Here is a 22,457-nt window from a genome sequence, read left to right as displayed (position 1 = left end):
GTGATATATAAGTCACCACATGGTTCAGTACTAGGTGTGATACACAAGTCACCACATAGTCCAGTACTAGATGTGAGACAAGTCACCACATGGTCCAGTACTAGGTGTGATACACAAGTCACCACATAGTCCAGTACTAGGTGTGAGACAAGTCACCACATGGTCCAGTACTAGGTGTGATACACAAGTCACCACATGGTTCAGCACTAGGTGTGAGACACAAGTCACCACATGGTTCAGTACTAGGTGTGATACACAAGTCACCACATAGTCCAGTACTAGATGTGAGATACAAGTCTCCACATGGTTCAGCACTAGGTGTGATACACAAGTCACCACATAGTCCAGTACTAGGTGTGAGACAAGTCACCACATAGTCCAGTACTAGATGTGAGATACAAGTCTCCACATGGTTCAGCACTAGGTGTGATACACAAGTCACCACATGGTTCAGTACTAGGTGTGATACACAAGTCACCACATGGTCCAGTACTAGGTGTGATACACAAGTCACCACATGGTTCAGTACTAGGTGTGAGACAAGTCACCACATGGTTCAGTACTAGGTGTGATACACAAGTCACCACATGGTTCAGTACTAGGTGTGATACACAAGTCACCACATAGTCCAGCACTAGGTGTGATACACAAGTCACCACATAGTCCAGCACTAGGTGTGAGACACAAGTCACCACATGGTTCAGTACTAGGTGTGATACACAAGTCACCACATGGTTCAGTACTAGGTGTGGGACACAAGTCACCACATGGTTCAGCACTAATTACATACATCTTTTTTCATTCTTAAATCTTTAAGAATTTAAAATGCAGTGAAACTTGTGAACAACAGCCACTTTTGTGAGAAAAGTGGCTTTTAAAAGCAGATGGTCTTTACATAGAGGTAAATATACAATGAATTGTATGTATTAGCATTGGAACCCTAAACATGCTGCCTTTAGACAGGTGTTTGTATTATACAGGTGTCATTTAGGACAGGTTTTATTGGATGTATCCATTCTAGTTTTATTTACTATACTTTGTAACAACTCAAATTTTTTTTTATGAAATTTAATGGCTGGATGCATCATAACTAGTCTGTAAGTCATTTTCATGCATAACCATTTATCACAAAACAGCAAATCTGTCATGTAAAATGCCAATGTCATAAAGATATGAAAACATTTGTAAAATTGTGACATCCTAAATAGATGACATCATATTTATACCATCTTTCAAAGTCATTTTGCAAGAAAGGCTGAATAAAACAAATACATGTACAAATACATGTAATTTAATTAATTCATTACCGATATCTAAACTATTGTGATAAAAAACTTCTTTATTTTAAAGAGTGACAGTCTATATTCTGACATGGCAAAACTTAATTATCTCCCTTGAAATAATCAGTTATGACGATACAAAATGTTCACTGTATTCACTTATACATTAAATAATGTACATATACAGTGTATAATCATAATAAATCACTTTTCTCTAAAATCATTTAATCATGAAATCTTTTCGTAATCCTTTCTTTAATGCTTTCTTCTTTTCCAATGTTGCAAAGTAGGCTTTACCTGTAAAAAACATGAAATTAATTGTCAATGAAAACAGTCACTTATTTACACAACATCAATTTACATTTCACAAGTAGTAATACAATACCTTTTTTTAAAAAAATCAGTCGGGTAAATCTGACATTCAAATAAGAAGACTTAATTATCGATTAGATTCAGAATCAATTTTATACCAAGTGCCTCAGACAGTTAAACACCTTTTTTTAATCCTTTTATTATTTCACACTCATATCTTTACGAGAGAAATTCTCCAGAATCAGAATCTATTCTGTTTCTAAAATACAGCAACTTACTTGAATGGCGTGGAACATTGCTGAGTCGAGCTGTCCTGAAATCTTCAGCTCTACACTTGGAAGACATTGCTTTCTGGTGGTGGATCTGTACTGTAGACACTTCAATACCACTTAATCTACAAAGTAAACAATGCAAGTTGTCAAGGGTGTGAACATGTACTATCACACTACTGTCTTTACCAATAATTAACGGGCGGGCAATACACAGTGTGTACAGTATATTAATCTCAGAAAGATTTCAGCTCATTTAGCATCAGTAGCCTTGAAAGTAGGTCAAGGCCATTCCCCTGAACATAACTGATAGCCCATCATCAGAGTATGATACAGCCCCGATATTATGACCATGGAAATACCAAATGTATCTTGTTTAATTAGAAGTTTTTAAAAGAATTTTACACATGTAACCCCTGTGAAATTAGTTCAAGGTCATTCAACCTTCATATAAGCATGCTACAGGTCCAATATCTGACTAAAGAAGTCTTGTTTAATAAGAAGTTTCCTTAAAGAGTTTTACACATTTGACCCTTATGAAATCCATTAAAGGTCATTCAACCTTCATCTTAGCATGCTACAGGTCCAATATCTGACTACAGAAGTCTTGTTTAATTAGAATTTCCTTAAAGAGTTTTACACATTTGACCCTTATGAAATCCATTAAAGGTCATTCAACCTTCATCTCAATATACTACTGGCCTAATACCATTCACAATCACAATAATTTTAATTTAAAATATTTGACAAATTTGATCCTGATCCACTGTAACCTTGAAAGTAGACCAAGAAATTCGCTTGAACAACACAGTATCCTTCTATCACAGTATACTACAACTAGCAAAATAGGATTTTGAGCCTCCTAAAAAGTTAAAAGAAATAAAGATGGATTAATAGAATTAACCTAATATGGGTCTGTTCCGTGGACAGGGATATCTCAACCGGTAAAAAATCTCAACAACCCCCCCCCCCCCCCCCCCCCCCCCCGTGTGAGATCATTGATCTTTTCCCTATTATATTGTATATACATGTATATATCATATAGTCAATAGGGTACAAAATTACCTGTTGTTATCCAAAGGAATAAAATCATTTTTAGAAACATCAAAATCTTCTTCAGTATCTGCCAGACTCCCTTCCTCTTCGTCAGCAATACTGCTCACTAAACACATAGAATAATGAATAATAATGTACAGTTGTATATCAAATATCCACAAAAATTGACTAGCTTTTTTTACATATGCCTTAATTCTTAATACATTATGACTCACAAAATATTGATGCCATCACTTTATACAACTTGATCATATCGTTATTGAATATCATCAATTTTGTCTAAAGTGCCATTGATGAAGGAGTAATATATAAGGCCCATTATTACAAAATTACATTATCTAATGACAGGAAAGTGTTGGAATCTCTCACCCCTGTGTGATACAGACAGTGATATCTCAAGACCCGGGATAGGATTTTTAAGGCTAAGTACTCTGTAAGGCTTTGTGCAAAATTTTGGAAATCTTGCCCGTGGTTTGAGATATTTCTGTCTACAACACACATTCTAAAACTCTATTAAACATATTCTGCGAATTATTGTGGAAAGCAACTTATAAATTCATATATGTATAGTCACATCTTGGAACTGCATATGGCAAGCAACAGCTAAAAGGGCCTTTAAGAACTTCAAACAAGTTTGAAAATAGCTCAAATAATATCGATCATCAACCTCAAGGGACCCAAAAGCCTTAATTTTCATCCCTAACATGAATGTTGCCATGCCACACTATCTTCATGTAGGGTTGCCTAGCTAAGCTCCCATAGAGAGGTCAGCCACATGGGTGTTCCCCTTCACCCTAGTCTCCAAGCTGATGAAACAATATTGGATAAATTAGACAAGGCTTTTTTTCACTGGTTTGGGATGGTGCCTTTTTTCTCATTTGGGAAAAAAATGGGTGAATTAGGAGGGATTTTTTCAAGAGTAAACTTCAAATTTTGGGAATTTGGTTAAATTATGAAAAATCTAAATAGGAAATGGGCTTCATTAACGTCCCCAAAAGCCCTCAAAAAATGCCCTGTTAGCAGATACCAATATTGTACATTTCACAACACTGAAGTTCCTTTAATAATCTTATCTTAAACATGTGTGTTGAGCAATGATATAAAAGTACAGGTGGATGTACATACCTCTTTTATTCTTTGAAGATGATTTGGACTTAACATCGCTCAACTTTTCTGGCAAATCATTAAAGAAATCCTCTGGTAGCTTACTCTTTGACAGTTTCTCCAACTTTCTTTTCTGAAAAAACAAAACAGGCAGGAGGTTATATAATTATTGCTTAACTCACACAATAAAATCACTTTGAATTTATAATTAACATACATAAATTAACATTATATGTACATTTATGTACATCGTATGTGACAATGTGAAAAAATGATGGAACAATTAAAGAGAGCTTATGATGGCCACATCAGTTTTTACTTAATATTTTCTTCACATCTTCGATCATAAGCCACAGTTTTCAATCAATACATAACCATATATTTAAATTGACTCATAAACACTCATAAACTCATCCAAGACTAATCTGACACACCAACTTGTTTACATTTTATAAACATGGGAGGTGTTTGGTATAGCATCACACAATACACATGCATGCTTTACCTGACAAAAAGAACAACAATACATTCTAGTATATACACTGAAAAGCGTTGTTACCATATAGATACAATTGAAAGACAATGATTCTATAGAAATTTCTCTCATGTGACATGGTTCTTACAAAGAAGATTTAAATTCTAGAAATTTCTTTAGTAGGATACAGTTTATTTCTTCCCTTAAATGAAAGAAGTCATGAATTAATATCAATAAAGTTAACACAACCATTCACTGTTATGATTGCAATCAAACTTATATCTACAGAATCATACTCAACTCCAAGTGGATATTCTTCAGGGATCAGTTTGGGCAGAGATTTGGGGATTTTTACCCATGTTTTTCAAAAAAATCTCATTAAAAATTCAAAATTGTGAAATCTTGTGACATTTGTTTTAGCTTCTCCATACCTTTTGTTCCTTGTACTGCTGATCCAGCTGTCTACGCTTGGTTTTAAGGGCTATCTTTTCTGTATCGATCTGTTTCATGACCTGTTTCATTTTCTGTAAAGCATTATCCTTTCCTGACTGAAATGAAACTGTTTCTGGTGCATCGTCCCCATCACTGTCTTCCATGTGATCCATGCCAGTCCTTTCAATTGTTGCACCAACAATATCTCCATCATATTCCTCATCACTTTCCACTAATAAGTTTTCGTTTTCAGAAGATTCAGATTCCACTGCAATGTAAAGATCCAAATAAAAATGTCAGTAAAAAAATAGCAAATTAATTCTAAATAATCTTTAACAGATACCTGTATAACATAGTGTAATACTCTCACATATACATGATGCATGAGACTACACTAACAGGTTGGTTGATATTTATCCCCAAATAAGTCCCTGCCCACAAATTAGCATCCTTCTTCAAATCTGCAAACTGGTAAATATAATCATTCATTTTAAAAATATCAAGTTAATAATAGGTTTACAAATAAGCCGTCTGCAAACTTAAATACTAACTTTTACAGTACGTAAGTTGCATTGGCTTATTCTAGGATAAGTACAGTAATGAAAATGAGCTAGTGAGTGACCGTCTCCAGTAAGCCTTAAGCTTGCCATCTGCATTAGAGAGTTAAAGTTGGCTGGTTCAAGATATTCTACATTACTTCTTCTTTTTACAGCTTTGGTGCCATGATCAGGGTTTTTACTACTTACCCAAGTTTCCTCTGTCCATGACACCGTGCCTAGTGTAGAGCTTATCTAAAATGTTTTTTTTTTGGTGAAATAGTTACAAAAATATCATTATATTAGTGTGTTTATCTATGTCGTGCCAGGCTTTTTTTTTGTCAAATTAGACCATTTATATAAATAACCATTTTCATCATGAAAATTATAAATACACCACCATTTTGATCATTTGAACAAAAACAATTAAGCCTGGCATGGCATAGATGAACACTAGCTAATACAACGATATTATTAATTTGTACCCGTTTCACAAAAAAAATATTTAAAATAATATTGCCCTCTGAATTCTGTAGTTTCTGATTGTACACCAATTATAAACTAGGTCGTTTAATATAATTTAAATAATTTTATATTGAAATATCTGTTTTTAATGTTTATGTAACTATTCAGTAATATATAATACCACATCAAAATATGTCGAGGGATTCATCATTGATTACAAACCGTTATTTCTCAAATTTTACTCGGCACAAGTGTACTGAAGCACCTTAAATGGCCTTATTAATTATATTTAGCTGTTATAATTGATAGGACGTTAACAGAATATACATATAATTTCAACCGGTTGACGGTAGGAATTAGGATGTAATTATTTTCTCTTCGGTATGAGGTACGCCAATAGGTGGCGTTACTGGTATTTGCACATGCAAATTGGGTAAGGTATAGCCTATACGTGTCATTCAGGCGACACAGGTATACCAGATCACACGTAAATTTTAAATTTTTTAAGGGTAATTTTCATATGGTGCATTATAATATAATACAGTATAGGTTAGGTTAGGGTAGGAGTTGTGTGTGTGTGAAATATGTTATTTTTACTACATGTATTGTTATTTGACAATAAATTAGTCAGTGCCTATGTCGCTGGGAAATACAACTTTTGTGTTTGTGTTCTTTATCCTATTGGATAGTTTAGAATATACTATAAACCACCAAGCCTAGGAGATTAGGTGAAAGCTTTGTTGAAGCCAAAGAACCTGGGTTCGGTGGAGGTGAAGACTTTGTGTATTTGTCTTATTTTGACTGCTTTATTATCATTATCATTTTCATGATTAAACATAAATTCCATATAAACGTTCACCATGCCTGCACTGGTGCATGTTTATAATCTTTTGAATTTGACAATTTACCAGACTCATTTTCTGATCCAGATGTCCCACTTTTGTCTTCAGTTTTCTTTTCAATATCTTTAAATATTTCACTTTCGAATTCGTCATCTTCCACTTTCCTTGATGAATATCTGCGGCTCATTTTGTCACGATTTGCAAAGTTTTGTCCGATTGAAAGTGTTTTTCATCTGTTCAGTTTGTTTACAAGTTCACGTGGGTTTAGGTGTGTTAAGTTTTATGGCATGTCGTTGTAGATCATGTTTTAAATAGATTTTAAATGTCTATAAAGCTGTAACGTCGTTTACAGAACATTTATTTTAACATAACACCTCCTAATACATTGAATATAATGAAATGTTTGTATTAATATTTATTATTTTTTTACGACAATTGAACTGTTTTACGTGCTTAGAAATTCAACTTCCGGTCATGCTGAGAGCGAAAAAATGGCATCATTAGATCATTTGAAGTTATTTCGGAGGTTATATAACATAAGAAGGACATGCTTACGAACATATTCAAGAGAGAGTAAGTTTTCTTTTACTTTGATGCTTAAATTATATCAATACGACGATAAATATGTCGATCGACCTTGGCGTGAACAGGTCATTTCGGATTCAGCAATTGTTTTTTCCACTGGAGTTTGACGTTCTGTCAATAAGAATATATTATAATTTATAATCCATATGAATATACCTCGCCTAAACTATTTAAAATTAAGGCTGACCTAGCGACTTTGAGTTGCTTTAGGATAAGTCTAGGCAAAGATTTTCAAGACCTTCTCGACATCTGCATGTTCAGCCCACAATGTGTAATGTTTGGTTTGGTTTGGTTTGTTTTGTTTAACGTCCTAGCTATTAACAGCTAAGGTCATTTAAGGACGCCCTCCCGTGCGTGCGACATGCATACGTGTGGTGAGTGCGTTTGTGTGTTTATTCTCCTTGTGATAGGCCGGAACTTTTGCCGATTTATAGTTCTACCTCACTGAAGCATACTGTCGAAGACACCCAGCAGGACAACGGTACCCCACCCGGTCACAGTATACTGACAACGGGCGAACCAGTCGTCCCACTCCTAATATGCTGAGCGCTAAACAGGAGTAGCAACTACCATTTTTAATGACTCTGGTATGTCTCGGCCAGGGGACAGAACCCAAAGTCTTCCTCACAGGGGCGAACGCTCAAATGAAGACCAAAAGTGAGGCATTGTCAAGGGAGACATTAGGAAGAAGAAAGTTGTTCAGAAAGAAGAGAAAAGATAAGATCCCAAATTTAGTCACCTCTTACGATCATGCAATGGGGGCAGCAGGTACAATTCTTACGCCCTACCTGCAGGGCAGAATGTGTAATGAACGATAATGATAATACAGTGCAATCTTTCCAAAGCTGATCCTTCTCCAAACCGAAGATCTCTTGATACTAACCAAAATGGTGATATACGGAAATGACCCTTCTTCATTATGATAATAAAAACACTTCCCAATACTGATCACTCTTATTCCGAATACTGAACTGATTTTGTGTCCAGAACGGTTAAAATTTACCCAAAATTTTCTGTAAATCAGCAAACATGACAGATGCTGGGCCAACCGACTCTGAAATCAACACCTGTGGAGATTATTGTTGTAAACTTGGGGCATACGCGTGTAGTAAGTAAATTGACATAACACCAACGACTAGAGGACCGTTATGATTTAATTTTGTACTAATCAAAACAGTCAAGAAGAAATTAAATAATTACCATACAACATCGAAGTGACACATTATGTTAAAACAAATACAAATAGAACTAGAGTTTCTTGCATTTGACTTGCATGAGGCCACAAACTTATTATTTTTGCAGTGGACAAATTCACAAACATTAAGAAAGCTAATAGAAGATTGGGCTTCATTTTGAAATGCAATTTCTATGTCCTTAATAAGATTGTTAGGTACTTGTTAATGTTTAAGATTTATGTTTTTATTTTTATTTATAAAATATTTCAAGTTTTTAATGAAATTAATATATACCCCTTTATCATGCCCCATAAGCACAGAGATGAAGCAACAGATGATGCAGATGCAAGTTAGTGCTGATGACAGGGTTGACAAATAGTGTAATGATGACATACAGTACATATGCAGTCAGTATTAGAACTTATATAAATAGTTTAAGTTCTATCAACTCTGCATTCTACCAGTATTATGTATTCATTAGTGGTGTAACGATTCACTGATGCATCAATGTATTGGATCACAGTACTAGTGTTGTGCATCGATGCATCGTCTATCCTTGATCTGTATGGCGATACTTGAAAATGTGTAGTTATCTCCCTTGACCAATGTTAGCTTACGTTTTGTAGTAAACAACATGGCTGACATGGCCGTTCTAGCGACTTATAAAGCTACCTGTTGGAGTTCTTTCAAATCCAAATTATCTAAATTTAAGAACACTTTGTGGCACTCTAATATTCCGGAAATACCACAAACAAAACATGACTATTGTACAATGGAATTTCAGATATGTGATAGGTCATCATGATCATGTTCAAAAGTCAAAGTCCGGGAACTGAAGTTATCCCTTGGGCCAATCAAACTTAAACTTTGTAAGTGCTTCCTTATCAAAACTGTTTGCTTGGGATTGTTTTTTCAGGTTTGAGATCAAGGTCACTGTTAACGTTACTTTGAATAGAAAATTTGTTTCCATGTGATTACTCAAGTTTTCCTTAGCCAATCAGGCTCAAACTTCATACGATGCTTTCTTACAGGAAATGCTTGCTTTGGATTGCTTTCAGGTTCGATGTTAAAAGGTCAAGGTCACTGTTACTATTGAATAGCTTACTTTTAGTTATGGAGATTGGAATGCACTAGATTTAGTTGAAAAAAACATGTTTCTCTTAATGTCACATATACCTGTTAATATCATGTTTCTGTCTGACAAATGCAACATGATATAAAGAGGAATGCACTGTATCATTTGTGAGTTCGTTCATTGCATGGGAATCCATCTGGCAAATCATACATAGATACAATGAATATCCAAGCTGTTTTTCTCCTAGCTTGCTGCGCAGGCGATACATCCACTTCCGTGGGATTCTTGTGCTATTTTTAAATGTGGTCATACATTAAACAACTTTCAATTTTCCTGCAGGTAGCACTGGATCCTCAGGTTCATCTGATGAGACACATCAACCTCCAGCTTCATCTCCTCCAACATCAGGTGGTGGGCGAAAAATACCTCTTTCTAAACAAGACCCCCTACCAATATTTCTTCAGAGGAAAGTGCAAGAAGTATTATTAAAAATATCCCGGCTTAGTATGGAAGATGCTGTCAGGATCCGTAAAACAGACCATCATCGAAAACCTCGCTATGAATTAATGTCGGAAGTTGAACTTAAACGGGTTAGTATACATTTACGTAGGTAATACTATATATAGCTATAATCTACCATGGGTAAGGATTTAATACACAATGACATGCACAAAAGGGCCATGAAAATGCAGATACTTCATACGCAGAAACCTGGACCATTTTGGTTTATCAGTTGGACCAGAGTTGTTTGTTGGGTGATTTTATATTGATTTCAGATTTCTAGGTCTGTATCAACATCTGCATGTCTGTCAAGGTTTATGCCTTAAAATATACATGTAACAAACAGAAGAAACAGATATTCAAGCCCGAGAAGCGTTGTTGACTGGATGTATAAGAGCATACTATTCAACAGATACAAAAGTCGGATTCATGCAGATATAGCTTGTAGAAGAAACTGGGTTGATGTTACATAAAGATACCACAATTAATACATGTGCTAATTTGCCAGCAGGACCCATCATTACATCAGAAAAGTACAGACCTGGCCATATCTTTTGCAAAATTGATGGCATCCAGATCGATGTATTAACAATCTGTCTTGTGACATCCAGATGTATTAGCAATCTGTCTTGTGACATCCAGATGTATTAGTAATCTGTCTTGTGACATCCAGATGTATTAGCAATCTGTCTTGTGACATCCAGATGTATTAACAATCTGTCTTGTGACATCCTGATGTATTAGCAATCTGTCTTGTGACATCCAGATGTATTAGTAATCTGTCTTGTGACATCCAGATGTATTAGCAATCTGTCTTGTGACATCCAGATGTATTAGCAATCTGTCTTGTGACATCCAGATGTATTAGCCATTTGTCTTGTGACATCCAGATGTATTAACAATCTGTCTTGTGACATCCAGATGTATTAACAATCTGTCTTGTGACATCCAGATGTATTAACAATCTGTCTTGTGACATCCAGATGTATTAACAATCTGTCTTGTGACATCCAGATGTATTAGCAATCTGTCTTGTGACATCCAGATGTATTAACAATCTGTCTTGTGACATCGATCCAGATGTATTAACAATCTGTCTTGTGACATCCAGATGTATTAGTAATCTGTCTTGTGACATCCAGATGTATTAACAATCTGTCTTGTGACATCCAGATGTATTAGTAATCTGTCTTGTGACATCCAGATGTATTAGCAATCTTCAAATTATTCTAGTACAATAGAACGGATATCACACATAAAAAGAATTTGAATAAAACTTAGTATAATCGACATGTGGTATTAACTGTCAACATGACTTATAGCAAAGGTTTAAGAGGAATAAAAATCTCACAATGGTTGGTATCAAGATCCACTTGGAATCTTTATGCTACCTTCTAGAATATATTCTTATTTTGTATGTAGATGGAAGTCTCAGCAATGGAGAGGGCAATACAAATGCTGAAAATGCCGCCATATATGAAAGCTAAAGATCAGAGCACAAAAGTTTTGTGTCATGATCCAGAGATTAGCCCTGCACTGACATCAAAATGGATGTTTACCGACATCTCGGGTGGAGAAGGAAAAAGGGTAAATATAATTAATAAAATCATCATTTTTAGGAAAAATTGAGTATTACTTTAGTAACTTGCTGAGGGTCATTGCCACAATTTGGTTGGGTTTTGCTATTACTATTTCAATCGGTTAATCCCAACTGGATATTATCCTGTAATTAGTAATAATCTTCAGGAAATCAAATGTAAATTTAGGTGTACTTCACAGTGGCATAATTTTTGTAGTATATATTGGTCATGAAAAAAACTTTCAAAGGAACAGTACAGTGTACTATCAATACTGAGACAAAAAGCGTCCTGTGATGTATTTTCCCTCAAATACAGATACTCTGAAAATGTATTTCTGGAAATCAAAGTGGAAGATATCTGACAACTATCTAAGCAATGAACTATACATATTTAATATTGAAGAGACCATAATAGAATTATAGTGTATCTGCAGGGACAAATGAACATTGTATCATTAATGCAAAATAAATCAACTATTTATATCATTAAATATAGACACTTTGTAACTGTATTATCAGACACAAGAGAATACTGTATAATATATACAATGAATATTTTTCAGGATAGAGTTGTAGTTGTTCGTGATACAGATGGAACACTGAGGACAGCTAATCCTGAGGAACGAACACGTGCTAATCATATATACTACCCGAGGGAAGGAGTATCTGCTGGGATTCCTAAGATGTTTGAGAAAGACCATTTAGCAGTATGTATAATAAAGACGTCACCTTATAGTATCACCTGTCTAAAATCAAACCCTATTTGATGGGAGAATATTCAATACTCAAGGGGATGCATTAACTCAGTCGGTTAGAGCACCAGCTATAGAACCTCGGATGAAGATCTGAGGTGCTTTGTTTGACGATCCCTACATGTGTCTGTGCTGTTTTGGTTGTGTCCATGGGCAAGACACTTTACCCTAATTGCTCTAGATGGAATGCGACAGGATTCTTGTATGTTCAATGAGGTAGTCACCAACTACTACAATGAGACCCAGCCTCAAAATGACCCTGGCTGTTCACGAGGAATGACATTCATGAAATTATTAAAAAAAACTAATTAAGCATTGTTAAAAATATTTTCAAATTTGTGCAAAATAATTTCATACATTAATTCTGTCAAAGAATTACTTCAATTTGAAGGTTTATCTTTCTTGACACAGTAGTTGACATTCGCGTCAAAGTAGTGATAAAAAGAAAACAACAACTAACTAACATATTAATTTGATTAACTTTGTTGTAGCATTTGCTGGAAAACGGATTGACAGATATCATCTATATCCTTGACAGAGCATGTGTCCAGTTTGAGCCAGATGACCCAGATTTCATCAGGGTAAGAACACAGAACAATATTTGGTGATATACTGGGCAGGGCCTATTAGGTAAATAAAGGTTATTTTCTAAAATCCTTCTTATTTCATACATAGTTTTCATAAACTTTTTAGCTAAATGGCTGAAAGGAACTCAATTTAGAGTTCCAACTAGCCTGCTTAATCTTATACATATACTTAGATGTGACCAGGAGATAACATGATTCTTTCTCTTTATATTAGTATGGGTCAGTGTTGAACATCAGAAGGCTTTATAATCATATGTAGTTGTGTTTTGATTCAACTTTAAAGTTACTGCCCTTTTTTCATTGCAGTATTTGATCCTTGTCTGAAGATCTCTTTTCTCAGTTTTATACCAATATCCCTTGTCTGAAGATCTCCTTTCTCAGTTTTTGACCAACCTCTTAAATACTCGGCTTAATAATCATATGTTGTCATGTTCAACTTTTAGCAGCTTATTGATTTATTTTTTTGAAGATTTATTGCCCTCTGTTCATTTCAGGGTTTAATCTTGAATTGAGATCTTTCTGATTTGTTTTAAACTGGTCTTTATGAAGTTTTAATACCTGGTAGTATTAGTTATCATAGCAATGATTTCATTTTATTACATCACCAGATACTTGTTAGCTCACCTGCCCAAAGGGCAAGTGAGCTTATGCCATGGTGCAGCGTCCGTCGTCCGTCCGGTGTCAACTTTTTCATTTAAACAACTTCTTCTCAATAACCAAGAGGCCCAGGAACTTCATATTGGGCCTGTAGCATGCTGGGGTGAAGGGCTACCAAGTTTGTTAAAATAAATGACTTTGACCTTCATTCAAGGTCACAGGGGTCAAATACGTTATAATTTTCAAACGACTTCTTCTCAATAACCAAAAGGCCCAGGTACTTGATATTGAGCCTGTAGCATGCTGGGGTGAAGGGCTACCAAGTTTGTTAAAATAAATGACCTTAACCTTCATTCAAGGTCACATGGGTCAAATAGACTATAATCTTCAAATGACTTCTTCTCAATAACCAAGAGGCCCAGGGACATGATTTTGGGCCTGTCGCATCCTGGGGTGAAGGGCTACCAAGTTTGTTAAAATAACTGACCTTGACCTTCATTCAAGGTCACATGGGTCAAATAGACTATAATCTTCAAATGACTTCTTCTCAATAACCAATAGGTCCAGGGACTTGATATTAAGCCTGTAGCATGCTGGGGTGAAGGGCTACCAATTCTGTTAAAATAAATGACCTTGACCTTCATTCAAGGTCACATGGGTCAAATAGGTTATAATCTTCAAATGACTTCTTCTCAATAACCAAGAGGCCCAGGGACTTGATTTTGGGCCTGTCGCATGCTGGGTGAAGGGCTACTAAGTTTGTTAAAATAAATGACTTGACCTTCATTCAAGGTCACATAGGTCAAATAGGCTATAGTCTTCAAACAACTTCTTCTCAATAACCAATAGGCCCAGGGACTTGATATTGGGCCTGTAGCATGCTTGGGTGAAGAGCTACCAAGTTTGTTCAAATAGATGACCTTGACCTTCATTCAAGGTTACATAGGTCAAATAGGTTAAAATCTTTAAAAGACTTCTTCTCAATAGCCAAGAGGCCCAGGGACTTGATATTAGGCCTCTCTGTAGCATGCTTAGAGCCAAGGGCCAAGACCCGATCTTAGGCCAATAGTATGCTGGAATGAAGGACTAAAAAATATATTGACAGGAATAAACCTAGCTTACTCTGATATTTGAATAAAGTTGTTATCAGCATAGTATCTTTAGAAATGACCTCAATCAACTGCAAATTTGCTGTAGAGCCAGGTGAGCGATACAGGCCCATTGGGCCTCTTGTTCTCTATGTAGCCATGGCAACCATAGCAAGTTGAATTAGCAATATGTAATTCTTAATCTTTACCATTAAAACTTATAATTCCTGCAATTGCCATTCTTAATGTTACCATGACAACTTGCAATTCATATTCATTTCATAACCATGACAACTTGCAATTCTTGTTTATTATGTTGTTCATCACTACAGTATGTAACTATGGCAACTTAAACATCCATTTATTACATTAAAATGACAACTTGCAGTCCTTGCCAATCTCTTTGTAAGCAGGAAAATCAAAACTTCTAGTTCTAAATTAATCATTTAACTGTGGGATCATGTTTCTAGGAACAATACTGTAATGTTCTGAATTATTCCACAGGTTACACAGACCATTTATGACTACGTATTGCAGAACCGATGTTTTAACAAATTGGCATCCACACGATTTTTTGGACCAATGTCTTTCTACTTCATTCTAAGAAAGAACATTAAATATTTGCTTGTGGACATGATACAACATGATTTGTAAGTATTGGTGTGTTTGTATTAAAAACAATTTTCTTTTCCAAAACAAAATTTTATCTTAAGAAATTTTACCCAACAACCTGAGCCTCTGCACAAATGGGAATCCACATGTTTGAATCATTTATCTGTATGGAGGAGTTTTATCGCTATTCTCCAATACAGGGGCAATTTCCGAGGAGTACTCCATGTCATTTATTGATTTATAACACAGTGTTGGGCTCTGCTGATAGACTTTGATAATTTATTACCTTTTGTGATCAGTCAATAATGTAAACAGACTAAAACCCCTCACAAACTATGGCTACTCAATGCTAGTTTGATACGTTATCCATTATTTTTCCAGGTTACTTGATGCTGTCAGTTTAATTCACCTATTCGAAAACATCCACAAAAACAAGAAAATACCAGTACCACAAGATATATCTACAGACACAGAAGACCTATTGAACTTAATAGAGGTAGGTACTCGGATTATAGTACTCAGATATAATAGAGGTAGGTACTCAAATAATAAAACTAGGTACTCGGATCATTATAGTGGTATAGGTACCATACTAGGATCATAATAGAGGTAGGTACTCGGATTATAGTACTCAGATATAATAGAGGTAGGTACTCGGATTATAGTACTCAGATATAATAGAGGTAGGTACTCAAATAATAAAACTAGGTACTCAGATCATAATAGTGGTATATGTACCATACTCGGATTATAATAGAGGCAGGTACATGAATCATAATAGAGGTAGGTACTCGGATCATAATATAGGATGGTACTCGGATCATAATAGAGGTAGGTACTTCGATCATTATAGAGGAAGGTACTCTGATCATAATAGAGGAAGGTACTCAGATCATAATAGTGGTATATGTACCATACTCGGATTATAATAGAGGTAGGTACTCGGATTATAGTACTCAGATATAATAGAGGTAGGTAAATAGAGGCAGGTACATGAATCATAATAGAGGTATGTACTCAGATCATAATATAGGATGGTACTCGGATCATAATAGTGGTATAGGTACCATACTCAGATTATAATAGAGGCAGGTACTCAGATCATAATAGAGGTAGGTACTCGGATCATTATAGAGGTAGGTACTCGGATCATTATAGAGGAAGGTACTCTGATCATAATAGAGGTAGGTACTCGGATCATAATAGAGGTAGGTACTTAGAGCATTATAGAGGTAGCTACTCCGATCATAATAGAGGTAGATACTCGGATCATAATAGAGGTAGGTACTCGGATCAGTATAGAGGTAGGTACTCGGATCATAATAAATGTAGGTACTCGGATCATTATAGAGGTAGGTACTCGGATCATTATAGAGGTAGGTACTCGGATCATTATAGAGGTAGGTACTCGGATCATAATAGAGGTAGCTACTCGGATCATAATAGAAGTAGCTACTCGGATCATGATAGAGGTAGGTACTCGGATCATTATAGAGGAAGGTACTCCGATCATAATAGAGGTAGCTACTCCGATCAAAATAGAGGTAGGTACTCGGATAATGATAGAGGTAGGTACTCAGATCATAATAGAGGTAGGTACTCAGATCATAATAGAGGTAGGTACTCAGATCATAATAGAGGTAGGTACTCAGATCATAATAAATGTAGGTACTCGGATCATTATAGAGGTAGGTACTCGGATCATTATAGAGGTAGGTACTCGGATCATTATAGAGGTAGGTACTCGGATCATAATAGAGGTAGCTACTCGGATCATAATAGAGGTAGGTACTCAGATCATAATAGAGGTAGGTACTCAGATCATAATAGAGGTAGATACTCGGATCATTACAGAGGTAGATACTCGGATCATAATAGAGGTAGGTACTCGGATCATTATAGAGGTAGGTACTCAGATCATAATAAATGTAGGTACTCGGATCATTATAGAGGTAGGTACTCGGATCATTATAGAGGTAGGTACTCGGATCATTATAGAGGTAGGTACTCGGATCATAAAAGAGGTAGCTACTCGGATCATAATAGAAGTAGCTACTCGGATCATGATAGAGGTAGGTACTTGGATCATTATAGAGGAAGGTACTCCGATCATAATAGAGGTAGCTACTCCGATCAAAATAGAGGTAGGTACTCGGATAATGATAGAGGTAGGTACTCAGATCATAATAGAGGTAGGTACTCAGATCATAATAGAGGTAGGTACTCGGATCATTATAGAGTTAGGTACTCGGATCACAATAGAGGTAGGTACTCGGATCATTATAGAGGTAGGTACTCAGATCATAATAGAGGTAGATACTCGGATCATAATCGAGGTAGGTACTCAGATCATAATAGAGGTAGATACTCGGATCATGATAGAGGTAGGTACTCAGATCATAATAGAGGTAGCTACTCGGATCATAATAGAGGTAGGTACTCAGATCATAATAGAGGTAGGTACTCAGATCATAATAGAGGTAGATACTCAGATCATTACAGAGGTAGATACTCGGATCATAATAGAGGTAGGTACTCGGATCATTATAGAGGTAGGTACTCAGATCATAATAAATGTAGGTACTCGGATCATTATAGAGGTAGGTACTCGGATCATTATAGAGGTAGGTACTCGGATCATTATAGAGGTAGGTACTCGGATCATAATAGAGGTAGCTACTCGGATCATAATAGAAGTAGCTACTCGGATCATGATAGAGGTAGGTACTCGGATCATTATAGAGGTAGGTACTTGGATCATTATAGAGGAAGGTACTCCGATCATAATAGAGGTAGCTACTCCGATCAAAATAGAGGTAGGTACTCGGATATTGATAGAGGTAGGTACTCAGATCATAATAGAGGTAGGTACTCAGATCATAATAGAGGTAGGTACTCAGATCATAATAGAGGTAGGTACTCAGATCATAATTGATGTAGGTACTCGGATCATAATAGAGGTAGATACTCGGATCATAATAGAGGTAGGTACTCAGATCATAATAGAGGTAGGTACTCGGATCATTATAGAGTTAGGTACTCGGATCACAATAGAGGTAGGTACTCGGATCATTATAGAGGTAGGTACTCAGATCATAATAGAGGTAGATACTCGGATCATAATAGAGGTAGGTACTCAGATCATAATAGAGGTAGATACTCGGATCATTACAGAGGTAGATACTCGGATAATAATAGAGGTAGGTACTTTGATTATGATAGAGGTAGGTACTCGGATCATAATAGAGGTAGATACTTGGATAATAATAGAGGTAGGTACTTTGATTATGATAGAGGTAGGTACTCGGATCATTATAGAGGTAGGTACTCAGATCATAATAAATGTAGGTACTCGGATCATTATAGAGGTAGGTACTCGGATCATTATAGAGGTAGGTACTCGGATCATTATAGAGGTAGGTACTCGGATCATTATAGAGGTAGGTACTCAGATCATAATAGAGGTAGCTACTCGGATCATAATAGAAGTAGCTACTCGGATCATGATAGAGGTAGGTACTTGGATCATTATAGAGGAAGGTACTCCGATCATAATAGAGGGAGATACTCGGATCATAATAGAGGTAGGTACTCAGATCATAATAGAGGGAGATACTCGGATCATGATAGAGGTAGGTACTCGGATCATAATAGAGGTAGCTACTCGGATCATAATAGAGGTAGCTACTCAGATCATAATAGAGGTAGGTATTCAGATCATAATAGAGGTAGATACTCGGATCATTACAGAGGTAGATACTCGGATCATTACAGAGGTAGATACTCGGATCATAATAGAGGTAGGTACTCAGATCATAATAATGTAGGTACTCGGATCATTATAGAGGTAGATACTCGGATCATTACAGAGGTAGATACTCGGATCATAATAGAGGTAGGTACTCAGATCATAATAGAGGTAGGTACTCAGATCATAATAGAGGTAGATACTCGGATCATTACAGAGGTAGATACTCGGATCATAATAGAGGTAGGTACTCGGATCATTATAGAGGTAGGTACTCAGATCATAATAAATGTAGGTACTCGGATCATTATAGAGGTAGGTACTCGGATCATTATAGAGGTAGGTACTCGGATCATTATAGAGGTAGGTACTCGGATCATAATAGAGGTAGCTACTCGGATCATAATAGAAGTAGCTACTCGGATCATGATAGAGGTAGGTACTCGGATCATTATAGAGGTAGGTACTTGGATCATTATAGAGGAAGGTACTCCGATCATAATAGAGGTAGCTACTCCGATCAAAATAGAGGTAGGTACTCGGATATTGATAGAGGTAGGTACTCAGATCATAATAGAGGTAGGTACTCAGATCATAATAGAGGTAGGTACTCAGATCATAATAGAGGTAGGTACTCAGATCATAATTGATGTAGGTATACGGATCATAATAGAGGTAGATACTCGGATCATAATAGAGGTAGGTACTCAGATCATAATAGAGGTAGGTACTCGGATCATTATAGAGTTAGGTACTCGGATCACAATAGAGGTAGGTACTCGGATCATTATAGAGGTAGGTACTCAGATCATAATAGAGGTAGATACTCGGATCATAATAGAGGTAGGTACTCAGATCATAATAGAGGTAGATACTCGGATCATTACAGAGGTAGATACTCGGATAATAATAGAGGTAGGTACTTTGATTATGATAGAGGTAGGTACTCGGATCATAATAGAGGTAGATACTCGGATAATAATAGAGGTAGGTACTTTGATTATGATAGAGGTAAGTACTCGGATTGTTGTAGAGGTAGGTACTTGGATTGTTGTAGAGGTAGGTACTCCGATCATAATAGAGGTAGGTACCTGGATCATTATAGAGGTAGATACTCGGATTATAATAGAGGTAGCTATAGATTGTTGTAGAGGTAGGTACTTGGATTGTTGTAGAGGTAGGTACTCGGATCATAATAAAGGTAGTTACTCAGATTATTGTAGAGGTTTTTACAGGGTATACAGATTACAGATATTTGAGTTAAGTAACAATAAGATACCATAAGATGATTACAACATATATACAAAGGCTGGTTATTAAAATGGTATCTGGTTTATTTGATAGCTTTATAATTCAAACAGCAATTCAGGTATCTTCTTTGAATTTGTTACTGTTATTCCAAGGTATTACTTAAGTAATTTGGGACACAATAGCTTAGTTGGTAGTGCATCTGACTAATGCTGATTTGGCTGATATCAGAGTTGTGTGGTTCAATCTGTGCTTGGGCAGTTTGTGTTCCTCGGGATGTTGAGATCAAAGACAGTCCTGCCCTGTAATGGTTGTGTCCTTCCCAAAGACACTTTACTCAAATTACTTTGGAGGGCATGTGACAGGCCATATATTGTTTGAGATAGCCACCAGCTTCTACAAGGATCCTCACCTCAGAAGGACTCTGGTTGATCACTATGTGATATTGGTATGAAGGTCCCTAACAGGATAAGTCTAGTTGTTAGTACATGTGATCACTTACGACTTACCGGTAATATCCATTTGACTTACCTGGTAATTGGTTCTCGACAATTGATGTCAAGATGCAATGAAAAAGGAACAAATAATCTCTGTAGTGTTACTTTGAAAACCACAGACATACAGACATTTTAGAAAAACATAAATTTTATGTATTTTTGTCTTGTCTACAACATGTCACGAAAGACTATGGTGTTGCTTTTAACTGGCATTTCACTTTAAAGTTTTGCATTTGAGTCTATTGCTCAAAAAGTATATGTCTAGCTTTAACCAATCTTGGTTTATACTTGGATCACATAGTGGACACACCCTTCAAACTGAGATCGAATATCATTCAGAATTTGTTGTCCAATGAAATTGTAGATATGCTGGACCAAGTTTTGTGTTCAGCTCACTTTCTCTCAATACATCAAATGTATTCAAACCAACCCTGGAATATATTTGCATTGTACTATGGACATCGCAACACACCCTGTAGATTATGTGAATTTTAAATAGCCTGCTTTTTATGGCTTTTGGAAAACATTTTGGGAGATAGCCTGCTTCATCAGGCATTTCTAAATGTTTTCAATTGTATAGCCTGCAGGCAATCAGCAGGAATTTAAGGTATTGATTATATGAATGATAGAGATACATGACAAATTCATATATATGTTCTGACATTCATTACTTTTTACTTTACAGAAATACTGTGACACCTACAGTGAACAAAAGTTACAAGACTTGAAGGAAGCAGTAAAATCATACCGACAGGCCCTGACAGACGAGGCCAGCAGTCAAGCTTTTGGCAACTAGGGTAGCGCTATGTATGGAATGTGTGCGTGTGAAAGTTACTAAGAGACTGTGAATATCTTATGTGAGAAATAAAGTAAATTGTTCATATATTATTGGTTTAATTATTTCTGTTATAGTCTAGGTTATCAACAGAAACTTAGCTCGAGTCTATTACACCCGAGGCCGACTAATTTTTAAGGGTTGATACTATAGGGCCTTCTTCGAGATGTATTGTAAATTATCCACAGTGTGCTTTCTCCATGAGGCCTACATTCATGTATCAATCTGCTGAGAAAGAGGGGGTTGGAGGTTTCTGGAACCCAAGAAACGGACTGCTCTTTGCTGTCAGATTGTGTCCTTAGGCAAGACACTTTACCTTTATTGTTGTTGATAACCCATTGTCTATTTTCTCTACTGAATATGTCTACTTAAAATATGTTGATGTGCTGGATAAAAAAACTCTTAATACGTGTACAATGTAGTATAATTTTAATATATCAAGGTACTATTACCTATACTGTCTTATTAATATCACCTGACTGAGTACATATATAACCCTGTAAAGAGTAAAATTATGTGAAATGATAAATTGTCAACTGATACAATAAAAGTACCATTCTCGACCCCATTGGCTGTCGAGCTTATCGCTAACAGAATGAAACAAAGAACATAAGTTAAAAGTGCAAGTGAACAGAAACTTGCATCAAAGATGATTTGACAATGGTTCATTCTTACATTAAACCAAAATAATTGTCCAGTTAATATCTATATATCACAGTCAATTTTTATAGTACATAGAGTTAAGAACTATAGAATATACAAAATTTACAGTTTACAAACAGTCAAACTAATATCACAGTCAATGGA

At 35.9% G+C, this 22,457-nt stretch overlaps 2 protein-coding genes across 2 annotated transcripts; one reads left to right on the top strand and one right to left on the bottom strand.

Annotated features, from left to right (window-relative positions):
- Positions 1 to 59: 59 nt before the first annotated feature.
- Positions 60 to 7,062, bottom strand: LOC117344491 (bud site selection protein 21-like). The gene is made up of 6 exons (XM_033907247.1): positions 6,838 to 7,062; positions 4,928 to 5,196; positions 4,043 to 4,154; positions 2,927 to 3,023; positions 1,871 to 1,986; positions 60 to 1,577 (listed from the first exon to the last, which is right to left on the bottom strand). Exons 1-6 carry the CDS (start codon positions 6,956 to 6,958, stop codon positions 1,501 to 1,503), a joined length of 792 nt encoding a protein of 263 aa, XP_033763138.1. The 5' UTR covers positions 6,959 to 7,062; the 3' UTR covers positions 60 to 1,500.
- A 163-nt stretch (positions 7,063 to 7,225) lies between these two features.
- On the top strand, positions 7,226 to 21,700 carry LOC117344490 (28S ribosomal protein S22, mitochondrial-like). The gene is made up of 8 exons (XM_033907246.1): positions 7,226 to 7,344; positions 9,946 to 10,196; positions 11,530 to 11,694; positions 12,250 to 12,393; positions 12,930 to 13,019; positions 15,215 to 15,360; positions 15,704 to 15,818; positions 21,501 to 21,700. Exons 1-8 carry the CDS (start codon positions 7,263 to 7,265, stop codon positions 21,609 to 21,611), a joined length of 1,104 nt encoding a protein of 367 aa, XP_033763137.1. The 5' UTR covers positions 7,226 to 7,262; the 3' UTR covers positions 21,612 to 21,700.
- The last annotated feature ends 757 nt before the right edge of the window (positions 21,701 to 22,457 follow it).

The sequence above is a fragment of the Pecten maximus genome, chromosome 16 (assembly GCF_902652985.1).
Source record: "Pecten maximus chromosome 16, xPecMax1.1, whole genome shotgun sequence".
Taxonomy (NCBI): Eukaryota; Metazoa; Mollusca; class Bivalvia; order Pectinida; family Pectinidae; genus Pecten; species Pecten maximus.
The sequence above is the reverse complement of the archived record's forward strand: the minus strand, read 5'-3'. Positions and strand labels throughout refer to the sequence as shown.